Here is an 18,198-nt window from a genome sequence, read left to right as displayed (position 1 = left end):
AGATTGAAATGTCAAGCGTGGAATTCGGGTTGCGCCCTCGAGGCCGGATTGATCGGTCGACGTCTCCGTCCTCCGTCGTTTATATGTGTCTCACTGGTTTACGCGCGTCGACCGGATCGATTTAACCGTCCTCGTCGTCGTCATTCCGATCGAGGATTGGACGCGCGAGTTATTCCGGATTTTTTTTCCCCGCGAACGAGTCTATTTCGTTTTTTTTATTATTATTATTATTATCGGCGGGGGTCCAGCGCGTTTCTCTAGTCTTCCTTTTAAAGTTTTCCAGGACGGTTGGGGTTTCACCGACCTTGCCGCGAAACCCGCTCCTTTCCATGGCTTTCTCGCCACGTTACATCTACACAGGAGTCCCGAGTCACGTACATACATCGCGTAAATAAAAAGTCATTAAAACATCAAAGTTTGCTGTTTTTCGATTTTCAATCTAATCAATGTGTAATTTTAATTTCACTGTTCATTGTTGGTATACGCTTTCACCTATACACCGACTATACTATTCATTTGCGGGCGTGTCAACTAGTATACGCACGACAACGTGTGTATAATGAGTTTTGTTTTAGAGTTCGTAAAGTTTTCGAGTTTCGCACTGCGCATGATGAATTTTAAATAAAATGTCTTTTTGGAAATATTAAAATATCGACTCGTTTCGGCTTGTGGATGAGAAAAATTAAAATTTCGTCTTTCGGTTTGTGTCGACGGAATAGCTAGAATTTATTTTCCGAAACATTTAGCATCATGAATATTAAAATTGAATTTCTCCGGCCAAATAAATTTGAAGAAACATCAGTTGGAAATTAATCAAATTAACTCACATTATATCGAGCGTAAACTCAACATTTTGGGACGTCCTGTGCATGTATGCCGTTCGTCCAGCTCGCTCATTGCGCTCCCACGAGCAAATAGTACCGACGATATAACGAGGTGCGGTGACCCGCTCTCAAACTCCGTATGTCATAAATGTCCGGGAAAACCGTCGGAAAGTTAACGGCGCCAAATCACCGGGAGAGACGACGCGCAACATATCGCCTAAGCTCTCGTTTGCGAAACTAGGTGACTGGAGGCGGACTATCACCGCCGGTCGTAAATTTTGCAAACAATGCTGATTTTCAGCTTCCTGGCACTCGAGCTAAGACGGCACGAAAGCATATTAATAATGACACGTGAAAATGCCAGCGAAATCGAGTCGCATTCAATATGAAAGTTTGTCTGTCTGCACTCAGGCAAGGCTGTTGTAACAAATTTAGCTGACACGCCCGTCGGAGAAGTCCTCTTCGTCCCGTCGGAGAAGTACCGATCTTATAGCACGCATTTACAGACAGAGACACTCTGTCAAGTATGTGGCCATTTGTGCTTCTGTGAACGCGATATCAAAGCCTTAAGATTAATGTTCCCGATTTTTCTAACTGTCCGCGCGAAGAAAGAAACGAGAAATATTTCCTTGTGGACAGCTCGCGCGATGCTCTTCCGGCAGATGCGAAATTATTTCGTAAGATGAAAAGCAAACTGTCGATATGATCGAAATATGGCGATGCGAAAAAATGTCTCTAGAAGAAATTTCATCCGGTTTTTTCGTGACCCGGAACCTCATTATCAGGATACGTATTCGTCCTGGTTAATAACTGAATCCAAAGGCGTTCGCGAAAGGAGCGGGTACCGAGCCCGGTCATGCGGTGGCCCGCAGTAACGGGGTGGCCTGACGTCGCGTTTCAATTAATTATTCACATAATTACAACCGTCGCTCGCTGGGCGCCGTATTCGCTCTCGACGTGACGGAACGAATTCCGAAGACACACACACACACACGTAACTTATATAGAATTCTGTTAATACTATAGGCGTTAATTACGCGCCAGCCAGCAACCTGGAGAGCGATTCAAATCAGAGCGGAACACGATATGTAATGTGATAGTCATAAATCCATATTGTATGTACAAACACGAGAATACCATTCGTTGTTGTTCGAGTTTGTTGAATAGTCCGTTAATGGACTAATATATATTTAGATTAAATATCAGTATGAAAATCTCTTGTTTCGCAGAATTAATTGCATTCGCATGACGCAACTTTAATCCACTCAAGCTTTGCCAATGTTTTCGGAAGTATAATATTTACTGTATTTATTATAAATATTATGTGCCTTGTATTTCGCTCCTTTATTTTCGGGATATATTTTATATATATATCCTAATATCGAGAACCTTGCGTTCGATATGGTGCAGTTCCTTGTAATTCCTTGGTTATTTCCTTGCATTTTGGGATGTGCTGCTCCCACATCGATTGGATTAAGAAGCACGAACAAAAGTTCTAAGTACGAGAGTACAGTTTTGAGTTCGGTTCAAGAGACGCTGAGAAAATCAAACACATTTTCGATCCGACGTGAGTAAATAACGAGAATGATTATGAGTCCATATTTGTATGTAGATCGGGGGAAATATTATACGGTACGGACGAACGCGAGCTGGTGCTCTATGTACCCTGGTATCCCTAGGGTAGTGGCCGATAGAATCGCGACCGCGTTCGTTCGAGAGCGCGTGATTCGATTAAATAACCGGATCAAGTATGTAGATTAGAGTAGTGTGTCTCTCTATTCCTGCTCCGCCCCCTGCCTCTTTCGGACGGCCGCAAAAATCGCAGTGGATCAAACGCGCCCTCGTTTCCGCCAAATATGTGGGAGAGAGATTGTTGTAAATTTATATACTTATGTAAACCGGCGAGAAGGGGGGAAGGGGGAAAGCCCAGTTGAATTGGATCTTCTGTGGATAGATCAACCAGTGAATTCCGTGAATATATTTCGCCATGTTCGATCGAATTCCGCGGCGGTTCATGTTTCCGTTGTGGTTTGCATAATATTCGCATATGTGTTTCGTATAGCCGACAGCCAGAATGGATATAGTCGCATCGTGACTTACCTCCATTGACTTGCATCATTTTCAAATTGTCAAATTCGCACCGAAACGTGTCAATACGATCGGGCATATATTTGCATTTCTCAGATTTTCTCATTCCGCGGTATATGTCATATTGCATAAATTTTATAACTTTTCTCGCAAGAATCCCGAGATTTCTGACAACTATCAAATGCGATCGACACCCTTTGAATTCCTACGAATATTATATAAACAAGCCCGTAATCTGTATAAAAAAATTTCTCAAGAGCAATTCGTGTTCAACAGATTTCAACAAGATGAAATAATCCTCGGGGATGCACACTTAATTTTTATTTTTTATCTAACAGAGTATACATATAACGCATTCTTTGAATAGCAGTAAAATAAAATAAATCTATGATAAATGTAAGATATAGCGTTTATACTCTGGATGAGAGAGAGAGAGAGAGAGAGAGAGAGAGAGAGAGAGAGAGAAAAATTATCTCGAAAACTGTTAAGGTGCGTGTCCACCTGCGAGTAAGAACTCTCGAGAGCAAAAAGAGAGAAAGAGAAAGAGACTCTCGAGAGTATCTCTCTCTTTCTCTTTCTTTTTGCTCTCGAGAGTTCTTACTCTCAGGTGGAGACGCACCATAAAATAGGATTATTTCAATTCTCCGAAGTAGGTACGTGTCGAAGGGCAACGCGCGAATTTCAGCCGCGAACGAAGTAAGACATATTACCGCGACCGTTTCATGTACTTTTCAACAGTAGATCGCCGATGTGTTGCTGCATGCTTTGGCGCGAGGTGAACGAGTGCACTCGTGGCCGAGAAGGTGTTCAGACGAAACGGATTTTACGAGCCGCGCACACACGCCGCTCCTGAGACTCCAGTCCCGCGGGTTAACGGCGGTTTAAATTCGACGGTAATGCCCGAAAGTACCTTCGGGCGGGATACTTGAGATTCGCTTTACGCTTCCGCAGAAAGCGCCTTTTCCATCGAAGGGACCGGGGGCATAACCGTTCCCCGGAGCTGGCTACGAAATGGAAGCGCGCAATGGACCCTTCGTCGTTATCTTATTTACACATGCAGCTTCGCTAACAGAGTCGAAACCGACATCTTCAAAATTCCAACGCCCACAGGACTCGTTTCGCGTATATGAACGTGCGTACATCGCTGTGAGATAACCTGCTCCTTGTTCACGTAGCTGTGATGGCAAAGAACTTTCATCCCTCATTTCAGTGAAGCAAAACTGGAGTTAGAATTTTTTAAGTAACGGTTAACGCTTATTCGAGTGACAAACAACGGTAAAAGTGCGTCTATTGAAAATACTCTCTTTTCATAAGACTTAAAATTGTTTTATCATGTAAGATATAAATGTCTTGTTCTATAATTAAAATTCTGTGCAAACTTTAATTACGTAAAAACAAGTAAACACACCAACGGTATTTTCATACAACGCAATTTTTACAAGAAAAGAAGAAAAAACGCAACGTTGTCTATTTACGTTCAGAAACTGGGTCGTCCATAGGATTAAGAACAGCGAGATCGGAGTGTGTACATTTCGCGCTTAACAATGGAGAACGTGACGGTCGTTCCGATTCGGTAGACGCGACAGCGAGCGTGAGCCTCAAACGGGCACACGTAAAGTCGTTGCGCGGTGGTGGAACGCGTAAATTAAGCGTCGTCGCGAACCGGTGGGTTATTTCGTCGATTGTACGAGGTTGCGCGATTGTTTTAGGAATATGCGGGAATGTGCTATCGGGCGACGTCAGGTAGATTTCGCGCAGCTGCCTCGATAAACCGTTCCCTACGCCGACGCCTCTATAAATTTTTTTTCAGTCGATAGGTAATGGGAGCACATAAGTTAAATGATTTAACGGTCCACGACATATTTATCGGAGAATCGACGGTGCAATTTCTGGCGACGATTTATGTGTCTTGGCCACCTCGAATAAGGGTGAGAAAATATTTGCGGTTCGCCGTGATGAAAATCCTACGGTCAACATTTTGCATGTGCATATTCTGCGCGATAAAAAGTGTATAACAAAATTTTAGAATTATATCGTACCAACCGAGGATTATTGTGCAAGCTGGTTATACATGATTATATTGCAATCGATATTGCATGGTATTCATTATTTTCTAATTGTGAGTGCGAATTTTTTTTTCATTTTCTGAGAATATAGCAATACGTGTTAAATATATCTCCCTTGAAATAACCTGTGAATGCACATACTCACATAAAACATAGCACGATCGAATGATTTCGAATAAATGCGTCCGCATCGGGACATGACTGTATACCACGTTATGGCGAATCGATGAAACAATAAACCGCGCCCATTACGAATTGATCTCGGTATTCGCGGAGGGACAAGCAGCAAATTGAAAATGATCACTGGGAGAGACCGGTCGAAATCTAAGCTTAACTCGTCGAGTCATTAGTGTTCCCATCGATCTCTAGTGTCACTTTCCGTTAACGAGCCACTTACACTTACACTTCGCAGCAGCCTATTAGCATTCGCATAGACGAATTAGAAATTCGAATTCCGTATTTTTCTGTTTAAATATCATTACGATAGAAAACGAAGGTTTCGCCGAGCGCGTGCCCCAAATGTGCATTCTTGAAAAATTAATTTCCGGTTTGCGCGGTCTGGCCACCGGAAAGTCGTCCGGTATTCCCGAGTCATTGTATACACTCCCGCGATACCCACAAAGGCAAAGTTTCCCCGAGACAAGACTTTAATTAATTGAAGTGATCCCACACACTTTATCAGAGCGCCGGCAGTTTTCGACGAGAAATTTCTCTCGCCCCGACCTCGGGCTGGCTAACTTGGCTAGTTGTTAGTTTGGAGGTGGATTCGGGCTGTCCGGCTGACCACTTCCACCTCTTTCCACTTACTGTCTTTCACTTTTCCCCGCTGCACTTTGGGACTAGTTTACATATTATCTCTCTTTTTTTTGTCTCCACGGTATACGCTTTGCTTTGCTTTTCTTTTTTTCCTTTTCACATCAAGGCTGAATGGATCGTTTGATTCACTGCTTCGCTTCTATTTTATTATCAAATTAGTAGTCTATTTATAAAATTAATTTTATTTATATTCGAATAATTATGACTATTTAAATTTTTGTGCTTTTACACGAGATGCGCAATCATTCAAAATTATTTTTCCTCTATTTAAATAATCCGTCTTATATATATTTATAATATACTCATTTATTTATTTTATTTAACAATATATAATTTTATTATTTTTTTGCACGTAAGAAACCATTCTAAGCCTAAACGTCTTTCCATTTTTAGTTATTATTGAGAAGCGATTGACGATGTCGATAACCATAACGACACATGTCATGGTCATGACGATGATGTAACATACATAAATATTTCGCTTTAGTTCAACTAACATGATATATGAATTTGGAAAGGATTATTACACCAGATCAAACGCAGTTCTCGATTAAGCCTATTCTAAAACTTTGCAGACGAAAAAAATGCTTTATTGTGAGCTGCATCATCTAGCTGAAATTTCATTCTGGATATGAATCACGATCCTAAACCATGTTTGATTGTTAATTCGATTGAACCCGATACTCGTTGACAGTTGGCAACGAATATCTAATTTACGCCTGGTCAAACGACGAATAATCCACGATCAAACCCCAATCGAAAATAATCGGGGCGTGTAACGTACGCGAAGGAAGGAAGGAAGGGAGAATCTGGTTCAACCTCCAAATCGAAACGCTGTTATTTCATCCGTCGCTTTTATAATTAAACCGCCCGAATTTATTCGCTAGTATTCCGTTTTCAATTACGACAGGATTAGTTAGTGCGCAGCGGTTGTGTTACCGTCGATATAAAAAAAATATCAAAATTCACCGAAAACCAATTTTTCACCCGATTATCAATGCTTCTCTCTTGATGTTGGCAACAAATCGCATTCCGTTCCGTCTGATTGCTCCGCGCCGGGCGATCGAAAACGCATATGACTTATGCATCAGTCGCGTTGCATTAGTGCGAGGCATGAGAAGCGGGCACGACGAAGCTGCCCGATCACGCGATCAACATTGTCCGCTTTGTTATCGCGCGAATCGGCTGGCAGCGGGCGACGGGCGTATTAATTTTGCGGATCGCCGAACGTGATTCGCATAGATGCGCGAATTCACGTATGGCGGCCCGGAAACTGTATATGTATTATTATATACTATAATTATATAGCAGCCTATATATAAATACCTAATACTAATTATTCTAGAGGCTATGATAGAGAGAGAGTGGCTGAGAGTGCAAGCCGGCCACGGCGTCAATCGTTCAAAAAAAAAAAAAAAAAAAAAGAAGAGATCGTTTCGATACAAGTGCGCGATTCTTAACTCGATGTTCTTTTCTTTTCAACGTCGCGCGTTTGCTCCTCGAATAATTTTCCTCGCGAATCCCTCTGCTTTTCCACGCGGAACGCACGACGTGGCCGACTTTTAGAATTTTTCGAGAAATGAAAATGACCGGCACTTATGCAACTCGTTACTCTAATAGTCTTTCAATTAAAATCTGCGTAATAACTGCGTTCGAAAGTTCCGGCCCGACCCGCTTCGCGACTTCGCCCATCATTTGCGATGAAATGTAATGATCGTATTGAGATACCGATACGAAGCGAGAAACGAGTCGGTCCGTCAGATAAAGATTTCTACGATCGGGATCAATAATTACGTGGATACAATATTTACAAATGAAAAATGTAAAGATATACATAGTACAAGTATATAAATGTATAATATACTCGGCTCTTACTAGGATTCAAGTAAATGCATGCACTTCAGGGAATTTTAATATATAAAAGAAATATGTATATATGTATATATGTATATATAATATATATATATAATATATATATATATATATATATATATATATAATACTTTCGAATAAGAGAGATGCGAAGCAACACTAGGATAAAAGTTACGTACCCTTCGATTTTTTCTTTCTTTCTTTCTTTTTACTACATTCGCAATACCGTAACGGCACGTAAAAAAAGTACGAGGTACATCGAAAATAATTTACGCTCCGTACGAAGTGTCTCCGAGGGAGCGAACTTAAAGTTAATGAAAAAAACTTTTGCTGCAGTGGCGCTACTGCCGCGCTATTTCTTAGCCGTCGCAGCTTTTCTGAAAAAGACATTCTTAAAAATCTTAATTCTCTCTCTTAGAAATATAGAGGGGGCGGGGGTGTGCCTTTTGGACAAGTAGCAGCCGTTTAAAGTCCATCGAAGAAATTCAACGTCGGCCGCTTAACTCGGGGCAAGTGTAGATGGTGCTTTTTATTTCTACGATAATAAAATCGCCCCAGAGTTTGTTTCACGATTGCGATTTTGTATTTTCGCGATTGTCATGTTGATTTGCGAATCGATGTTAAAACTGTTTGCACGCGTTGCTGGCTTTCCGACGCTTTCGCGGCGGACGGTAACTCCTGAAATATTGACAGCCTAGAATCGCGAGCGTGCTATCAAAAGTCCCACGGGTTATTCTCATCGATGCGTGGCAATTGCAGCTAAATCACGATATATTACATAGTAGTACGCGGACCAGTGAGAATTTGACATGAATATTTTCATTCGCGTCTCAACAGTTTTGCGGTTGTCGTTACAGTCCGATTACTAACGCGAGAAGAATTAGATTATGCACTCTTTTTTTTTTACGCTGTTATAAATGTCTTCACGCAAATTAAATCGTTTCAAACAATGAAATCTTTTTCAAGTTTCAGCGCGCGGTACTTTGGGAAATCAGTTTGCTCGCGTATTTTTACTGGGTACACTTTATTAACGCGACGACTACGAGCGTAGTTAGTACGCCGCTTTTTGTCACTTTAATTAAGAATTCTATTATGAAAGGGACTGGCCCGGCCCTCCTCTCGCGCCCGAGACTGAAATGCTCCTAACAAATTTGTTAGTCAAAGCTACTGGTTTGTCAATACAAATGAGAATCTCTACGCAGATGTAACGAGGCCAGATTACCTGTTGTACATGAGAATATCCGGTTTCCAAAGCTTATTCGGCGTAATTCGAAGGTCCTTCACTCCGCCGTACTCCGACTCGTTCCACTGGAGGTTATAGTCCGTCCACTCCTGCGCAAAACAGAAAAATTATGAATTTTAAAAAGTATGAAATAACGTTTCAAGCGCTCTTTGGACATAACGTTATAACTTATAATTCATTTTCCTTAATAACGTGAATACTTTTTTTTACAATTGCGTGGAAATATAGGAGACAATTTCTGACAGAATATATCCATCTGAGAATTTCAACAGAGCCATCTGAATTAAGATTATATATATATATATATATATATTAGATATATTAGATTATATATATATTATATATTAAGATTATATATATATAACGGACACCTTATACTATGAGTACTTATATTTAAACGATAAATATGAAAATTGTTGCAATACATGCAATAATATAAAATGGATAATCCGAGGCGCTATTAATTCAGATTTAATTACGAGTACAATTTTCCCGTTTAATAAACGCAATGAATAGTTCTTCCGACCAATCCCCATTATGCGAAATAAATGTTCGTAATTTTCCATTTTTGTCTCTTTATTCAAGTAATATAATTATAAAATCAATATAGGCACTTGACGTTTGCTTTGACGTTTATATTATTGCCGCGATCGAACTACAGCGCGCATAAATCATAACTACTGTAGTGAATAAAAATAATTTATGATAAAATTTTTAATCGATTCAGAAAACTGCTTTACAGTCGAAACTTATTTAATTTAATCGTATATATTTGCGCATAATACGACATGCAATAAATATATAAAAAAAATAGATATATTTGTTGAACAAAATAAATGAAGAAAATAAACTTAATAAACAATATTTGGTTTATTTATAGAAAATTCTAACTCTGTATTTTCTGATTTTTGAGATTTTTCTACAGAATTTTGTTTTTTACATAACTTATAGACATTACAGGCGCGCGGCGCTATTTAACTTTAATATTTCACTCTCTCTCTGTTACTATTACACTATTAGTAAAAACCCATGATAGCCGCTTATGGAGTAAGCGCAACAAGAGAACGAATCCGCATCGCGGAAAAGCGATAACAATATTTCGATAGATTCGGAGTATCGATGACATGCTCTTTTTAGAAGAAAATTTTTGTGGCTTATATATTTTATGGTTGATGTTACACATAATTTCGATATAAGTTGTGACGTGACAAAAGCCGCGTCCCTTACCCCAGATGGGAGCTCGGCCGAGGGAGGCGTCAGGGATGGTGCCTCCGCCCGAGGCGGGCGGAGAGCGAGCCTTTAGGTTAGGATTAAGACCTTTGCGAGCGTTACAGGTCGAGGGAGTGCGGAGCAGATGGCCAGGGTCACGACGAGTGTAACGGCTTATGCCGCGTCGAGGGACTTACGGTTGGACAACCAGGAGCTTCCGAGGGCGTACGATCGGCGGGCGGGTCACGCTGGGGCCCACAGCCGGCAGATCAGATGACCTGTCAAGGCGTCACGGATGGCACGAGAGCACTGCAGCCCGGATACGGGGGACGCCCCGACGAAGGTCCCCGTTAAGGAACGGGGCCACCACCGCTGAGTACCGCTCCCGGTCGACGAGCCATGGCCCGTCCAGCCTGGCCGTCGAGGAACCGGACGATGAGACGCGGCCTGGACAGCCGGTCTCAAATAGGCGGACTTTAAAACTACCGCCGGCGGATGGGCGCAGTGACGAGGGGCGCTCGCGAAGGGCGCGACGATCGCCTAGAGGGATCGCTGGCAGGCCAGGGCGCAGCACCGATCAGGCTAGGGAAACCGGCGCGCGCGGGCGCGCGCGGGCCCTGCGTGGTCCCGCCGGATCAAGGAAACGCCACTGTCGAGCGAGCCGCCATCCCGGCAACATCCAGCCCTAAGAGCGAGTGACGAGCCGCCGGAACGAGACGGAATTTGTAAGGCCACTGCTCAGCCTTCCTCGAAGTAAGATCGCGAGAATACCTAGGCCCTCCCGGGAGTCGCGTTGTGCCGCGGTAAAGTATGAAATCGGCTGTAATTAAAGAATATCGAGTGCCATACCGCGGGAGGGCCCGTGCGACGAAATGATCGCGAGTGCCCGCCTCGGGGATGAAAACGTACGGCCGCCGACAGTCAGCGTACGTGTAATTTCGTTGTGATATCGTTTCGTGTACTTCGTCGCGTATGATTTCGTTGTGAGTAATGTCGTTCGCGTAATTTCGTTGCGGGTGATTTCGTCGCGTGGAATTTCATGAACGCCGTTGGCTTAACCGTGCCGTAGTTTTGAGAAGTGGCTCTCGCGCGTGAGAGAGCCTCGTAGTTATCGTTGCCGGTTAAGTTCATGCCATTTGTAAGTAGCTATACGTGCGTTCATCGGGATTAAGGGCCCACGGTTGTGTCGAGTTAACGGGTGGGGCCATTCGTGCGTTTCGAGGGGATAGAAGATCCCCGGCGCTGTCGCGGTAGACCGTAGGGAAATTGCGTAATTGTTTAAGGAGATTGCGTTGGTTATTTGTTAGCATCTCGCGTTTGACCGTCCGGGTGGAATTCGCTGCCATTTATGTCGGGGAATACTTTTGTGCGAATTCAATCGGGATTGCCGTGCAGCTCAGCGACGGAATGAGTATCGCGCTCGTGGAGTGACACGTGGCGTGTACTCGAATTCTGCTTGTTCGCCGTGGAACTCGCCATCGTCCACTTGTTATCTGCCTTAACCGAAATATAATTTAATGTTTTATGTATTTGAGTGTGATGATTGCGCTACGCTCCCTCTCCTATTCCATCCGCGGTTGATCAAAGAAGCCCACGCCTGAGAAATACTGCGATCTCGTGAATCGTGGTGCGAGGAATCGCACCTGGCGCCCAACATAACATCTCTAAAATACTCAGTCGAGCTACCATCGGGGTTTCGGAGAGCAGTATCGCGAATATTGATAGAGATTATAGTGAAGAAAGCGACGGCGCGCTCCTCCACGGCCGGCGAGACCGTGAGGACATCGTCGTCGTCGTCATAAATTTTGGCGCCCAACGTGGGGCCTCTCGCCCGAAAATTACCAATTAACGAAAATCGGGAGAGAGAGCGTGCGCAAGTGAATTTGTTTTGTGCAATCATTATATTTATGTGTTCCCCTATGATTTATGTGATTCTCTTGTGTTAGTTATATGTTCGATCGGATTTTTGAATTATTATTTCGTGGCCCTGGAATTTTGGTGCCATGAGTGCGGTGTGTAGTGCCGAGTGAAGGCCGCTTCGCTCGACTTTGTTTTGGTTCGCACACGGCCGGTATTCGGGAACTTGAGTTTTTCAGTCGAATTCCTGCCTGTTTACGATTTCGGGGACTGTGTTGATTCGATTTCGGTTAAGTTTCGCGAAAGTAAATACCGTTCGATAGTGTTGCGACTGGCATACCTCTTCGTCCAAATAATAAGCTTGGAGAATAATAACGTACTTGGTAATTCCGCGTATTGGGAAAAGGAAAAGGCCTTGCTGGTGTCTTCGGTTTCGCGTTCGGTGGACGTCGAAAGGGGAGGCGAATAGGACTCCTATGCGGGAGGACGACTTGCTGGAATCGCCTCTTCGGTGGATCAACCGCCTAACGAAAGAACAAGCGGTGCGACATTTAGAAGATCGGGGGTTGGACACGGCCGGAATTTTGCCAACTTTACGCGCACGTTTAGCTAGATTTGAGGAAAAGTCGATTCGGAAAAAAATGAACGACCAACCGACTCCACCCCCACCCCCGCCGGCCATCGAAATACAATCTGCTAGTCCTCAGGGGGACCAGGGGGCGACCCCGAGGGACAAGGCGACGGGAAGGGAGGACCCCTTCGTGAGTCTGGGGGCGTACAATTTTCCGCCTGACCCCCACAAAACATGGGGGGAAACTTATCAGCGGGCACCCCCGCCGCGAATAGAGTACCCGCCGCGCCACGATAGAGGAAATACGCGCGGATCCGCGGCCGAGGCTTATAATATAATGAGAAAGTGGAACCTCCACTTCTCCGGACAACGCGGTAGCGACGCGGAAGCATTTTTGTTACGGATTAAGGAAGCCCGCTCCATTATTCACGCAGATGACGCCGAACTATTTAAGTGCTTGCCCCTATTCCTTTCGGGTACCGCGCTATATTGGGTAAGATTGGAAAGCGAAAATTGGCGGGATTGGCGGGATTTCGAACACGCGTGGCGAAGTCGATTTGGCGACCCGGACTATTTAACGACCCTTCGGGAAGAGATACAGCGACGAACGCAGGGAGAACACGAGCCGGCGGTCGAATATTTGACCTGCTTACGGTCTTTGTTCACGCGAATGAGCCCTCCGTGGTCCCTCCCGGAGCAGCTCACATTAGCCCACCGGAACTTATTGCCGCGGCTACAGTTCGCGATTCGACGGTGGGAGTTTAGCGATTTTCACACGTTGGAGGATTTGGCTACGCGGACGGAACGAACCCTCCTCGCGGACAAAATGTATAGACCCCCCTTGTTACCGGAACAGTCACTTTTTCCGGACTTAGCGTACCACGCGCCGAAGGGGAAACCGCGATCCCCGAATACCGTTGCCGCGGGGGAGGCCGTGGCTCAGGGAGACCCAAGTAGAGGGGAGGCCTGGAGCGCCGCAGCGCCCACCGACGCCACCATACCGAGATCGGTTCCCGATGATTGCAACTTAAAATGTTGGAACTGCGATCAGACGGGCCATCGGGCTAGGACCTGCAGGGCGGCTCGACGGCAACATTGCTACCGGTGCGGGAACCCGGGGTTTACGACGCGGACATGCCCTAGGTGTTCGGGAAACGCGAAAAGGGGTCAGTAGGACGGGTCCCTACGCCCCCAATTATCGAGAACGAGGCCCGGACCGCGAATACCCCGGAAGAAAAACTCTCGTACGTGACGCTCGATCCCGACGAATTCCCCCCGCTGAAGTATATTACAATCCGGATAGGCGGCCGGCCCCTGTTAGCGTTGGTGGACTCGGGCTCGAACATGACGCTCCTCGGTCGCGAGGGGATGCAAATAGTAAAAAGTTTAGGCGTCCCAACCACGCGAGAGGGGGGCGCAACCATCCGAATGGCAAACGGACAAATAGCCCCGATTCAAAAAGAAGCCTCGCTTTCTATCCATCTAAAGGATCGGAGTCGGAAGATCTCGGTAGGCATATTGCCGGATTTGGCCGTGCCGTGTATCGTGGGGATGGACTTCTTGACAAAATTCGGTATCGCGCTAGACTTCGGAAAAGGGGAGTGGCATTTTGCGGATAGGCATCGTGTCCGCTACCAGTTTCAATTGAAAGAAACGGACCCCCGCGTTTGTGGGCTCGCGGAGCTAACTAAAGATCAGGAAAAACATCTGAAAAATTTTTTACGGAAAATAGTAGCACCATCGGGAGACCCCGGTCTGACCAACCTAACCGAACATAAAATAGAAGTAGGAGATCATCCGCCGCTAAAGCAACGCTGCTATTTAGTCTCGCCAAAGGTGCAAGAAGCAATCCGCGCAGAGGTAGATAAAATGTTAGCAGCCGGAATAATCGAGCCGTCAGTAAGTCAATGGTCGAACCCAATCGTGATGGTGAAGAAATCGAATGGCAAGTACCGGTTTTGCCTGGATTTCCGCGGAGTTAATAAGATATCTAAAAAGGACGCGTACCCGATACCACCAATGGACGGGATACTCAATAAGTTACGTTCGGCAAAATATATTTCTACAATCGACCTTAGCCAGGCTTACTTTCAGATCCCGTTGAATAAAGATAGCCGAGAGATTACCGCGTTTAGCGTCCCGGGAAAAGGCTTATATCATTTCGTCCGAATGCCATATGGATTAACGGGTGCCCCCGCGACGTTCCAGCGACTATTGGATAGTTTAATAGGCCCGGAAATGGAGCCTTTCGTTTTCGCGTACCTAGACGATATAATTATCGCGACGGAGACTTTCGAGGAACACCTCGAATGGCTAAAACGAGTGCTAGATAAAATTAAAGATGCGGGATTAACGATTAATATGGATAAATGCGAGTTCTGTAGATCTCAGGTTAAGTATTTAGGCTTCGTGGTGGAGGCGGGAGGCGTATCGGTGGACCCAGAAAAGACGCGCCCCGTGCTAGAGTACCCGGCGCCTCGAACACTGAGACAATTGCGTAGATTTCTCGGGATGTCATCGTGGTATCGGAAGTTTATACCGGAGTTCGCGACGCTAAGTGAGCCCTTGACCCGCCTTTTGAAGAAAGGCAGGCGCTGGGAGTGGGGGGATGAACAAGTTCATGCATTTAATAGCATTAGGAGTAGCTTAATGGCGGCCCCCGTCCTGGCATGCCCAGATTTTAAAGAACCTTTCGTGTTACAAACCGATGCGAGCTCGGTTGGGTTGGGGGCGGTCTTGACTCAGAACCTAGAGGGGGAAGAACGCGTAATAGCCTATGCCAGTCGCGTGTTGTCGGACCCGGAAAAGCGGTACTCGGTGACTGAACAAGAGTGCCTGGCCGTGGTGTGGGCCATTCAGAAGTTTAGGCCGTATTTAGAGGGTTACAAGTTCACCGTAGTTACGGATCATAGTAGCTTGCGGTGGCTCCACAACTTGAAAAATCCCACGGGTCGTTTGGCCCGATGGGCGTTAGAATTATTAGAGTATGATTACACAGTGGAGTACCGCAAGGGAGCCCTACACCACGTGCCCGATGCCTTGTCGCGAATGTATGAAAGCGCGGAAGGTGGAAGAGTAAACGCCGCAATCGAAATCGAGGAGTGTGAGGGTACAAGTGACGAGTGGTATCGCAGGCGGTATAGGGAGGTAGCGACTGACCCGAAGCGGTTTGCTCACTGGAAAATAGTTGATCGGCAGCTATACTTTTTGCGACCGCGACCGGTGATTTCGGACATAGTTGAGGATTTGGACCGGTGGAAGCTGGTATTGCCGAGAGAATTACGCGCCGAGGCCCTTCGCGAATCCCACGACGCGCCGCAGGCCGGTCATTTGGGAGTCGAAAAGACATATCAGCGTCTTGCCGTGTCGTACTATTGGCCAAATATGTTTCGCGAGGTCACTCGGTACATTCGGACGTGCGACACATGTCAGAGGACGAAGGTCGAGCAAGCTAGTCCCGCGGGGTGGATGGGCCGCCGCGTTATAGAAGGGCCGTGGACTTCGATCGCCGCGGACATAGTGGGGCCCTTGCCTCGCAGCAAGGCCGGCTACCAGTACCTTCTGGTGATCCAAGATTTATTCACAAGATGGATCGAGTTGAAGCCTTTGCGAGCGGCTACCGGCCCGAAAATTAAAGAGGCGTTGGAGGATCTTATCGTGTCGCGGTGGGGTACGCCGAAGATCCTCCTCACGGATAATGGAACTGAGTTCGTGAATCGCGTGATGAAGGGTTTCGCTGAGGAGCATGGCATCACACACGCCACGGTGCCGCCGTACCACCCGCAGGCCAACCCCGTGGAGAGGGTCAATAGGACCCTGAAAACAATGATCGTGTCGTTTATTGAGAGGGATCATCGGGAGTGGGATAAATACCTCCCACAGTTTCGTTTTGCTTATAATACGGCGGCGCATTCGTCGTTGGGAGCGTCACCGGCGTTCGTGAATTTGGGACGTGAGCTAGTGCCGCCGAACTTGTTGCGTGACCAGGGGGAGGACGTGACTCAGGTGGAGCCGCGGGACCCGGCGGAGTGGTCCCAGCGGATGATCGAATTAAGGGCCGTTCGAGAATGGGTGGCGGAGAATATGGACCAGGCGAACCAGAGGCAGGCCGCGCATTATAATCTGCGTAGGCGACCGCGAAGATTCCGAGTCGGGGACTTAGTATTAAGGCGGCAGCACGTGCTGTCGTCAGCCGCACAGAATATCGCGGGAAAACTGGCGCCGAAATTCCAGGGACCCCTACGAGTGAAACGGGTGATCTCTCCGGTGGTGTACGAGTTGACACAGCTGGACGGGTCAACCGTAGGGAAAGTGCATGTTAAGGATGTGAAACCGTACTACCCCCCTAACACCGAACCTACGTGTGGTAATTGAGCGTGTGCATGTCGAACCCTTCCGCCTCCTTCCTGTTCCCTGAGAAGGAAATTCGCGTGGAGGTTGGAACGGGGCGAGATGAACGGGGTGGGACGTAGTTGAGGAAATTTGGAGGGGAACAAAGTCGGGAAACAATGGTGCGGTGAATTGGTCGGTTAAATTTGGGGAAAGATTGGGAAGTAATTCGGAGATTTTCGTTTCGGGTGATTTTCGTGTACTATTGAGTAACGTTGGAAGGGAAGACGCATTGACTGATCGGGGTCGGACGGGGCAAAGCCGTCACCGACGGAGTGAGGTCTCATGAGGGAAATGAATGGAGTATATAAGAAGGCTTGAGCGGTGGTCTCCGGCGGACCGGGGCGGACGTCCCCCTCGGCACTCGTCTGGGAGCGGGGAGTTGTGACGTGACAAAAGGCGCGTCCCTTATCCCAGATGGGTGCACGGCCGAGGGAGGCGTCAGGGATGGTGCCTCCGCCCGAGGCGGGCGGAGAGCGAGCCTTTAGGTTAGGATTAAGACCTTTTGCGAGCGTTACAGGTCGAGGGAGTGCGGAGCAGATGGCCAGGGTCACGACGAGTGTAACGGCTTATGCCGCGTCGAGGGACTTACGGTTGGACAACCAGGAGCTTCCGAGGGCGTACGATCGGCGGGCGGGTCACGCTGGGGCCCACAGCCGGCAGATCAGATGACCTGTCAAGGCGTCACGGATGGCACGAGAGCACTGCAGCCCGGATACGGGGGACGCCCCGACGAAGGTCCCCGTTAAGGAACGGGGCCACCACCGCTGAGTACCGCTCCCGGTCGACGAGCCATGGCCCGTCCAGCCTGGCCGTCGAGGAACCGGACGATGAGACGCGGCCTGGACAGCCGGTCTCAAATAGGCGGACTTTAAAACTACCGCCGGCGGATGGGCGCAGTGACGAGGGGCGCTCGCGAAGGGCGCGACGATCGCCTAGAGGGATCGCTGGCAGGCCAGGGCGCAGCACCGATCAGGCTAGGGAAACCGGCGCGCGCGGGCGCGCGCGGGCCCTGCGTGGTCCCGCCGGATCAAGGAAACGCCACTGTCGAGCGAGCCGCCATCCCGGCAACATCCAGCCCTAAGAGCGAGTGACGAGCCGCCGGAACGAGACGGAATTTGTAAGGCCACTGCTCAGCCTTCCTCGAAGTAAGATCGCGAGAATACCTAGGCCCTCCCGGGAGTCGCGTTGTGCCGCGGTAAAGTATGAAATCGGCTGTAATTAAAGAATATCGAGTGCCATACCGCGGGAGGGCCCGTGCGA

General features: G+C 47.0%; 1 protein-coding gene across 3 annotated transcripts in view; it reads right to left on the bottom strand.

Annotated features, from left to right (window-relative positions):
• Nachralpha6 (nicotinic acetylcholine receptor alpha6) overlaps positions 1 to 18,198 on the bottom strand; it is a 241,146-nt gene that overhangs the window by 116,800 nt on the left and 106,148 nt on the right. For all 3 annotated transcript variants that reach the window (XM_077404959.1, XM_077404958.1, XM_077404957.1), the window contains exon 5: positions 8,889 to 8,998. In XM_077404959.1, the coding sequence (XP_077261085.1) occupies positions 8,889 to 8,998 (110 nt within the window). The remainder of the gene's footprint in view (positions 1 to 8,888; positions 8,999 to 18,198) is intronic.

Source organism: Temnothorax americanus, unplaced genomic scaffold (assembly GCF_048541705.1).
Source record: "Temnothorax americanus isolate GAGA-0224 unplaced genomic scaffold, ASM4854170v1 Scaffold2, whole genome shotgun sequence".
Classification (NCBI taxonomy): domain Eukaryota; kingdom Metazoa; phylum Arthropoda; class Insecta; order Hymenoptera; family Formicidae; genus Temnothorax; species Temnothorax americanus.
This window is presented reverse-complemented; position numbering and strand designations above follow the sequence as displayed.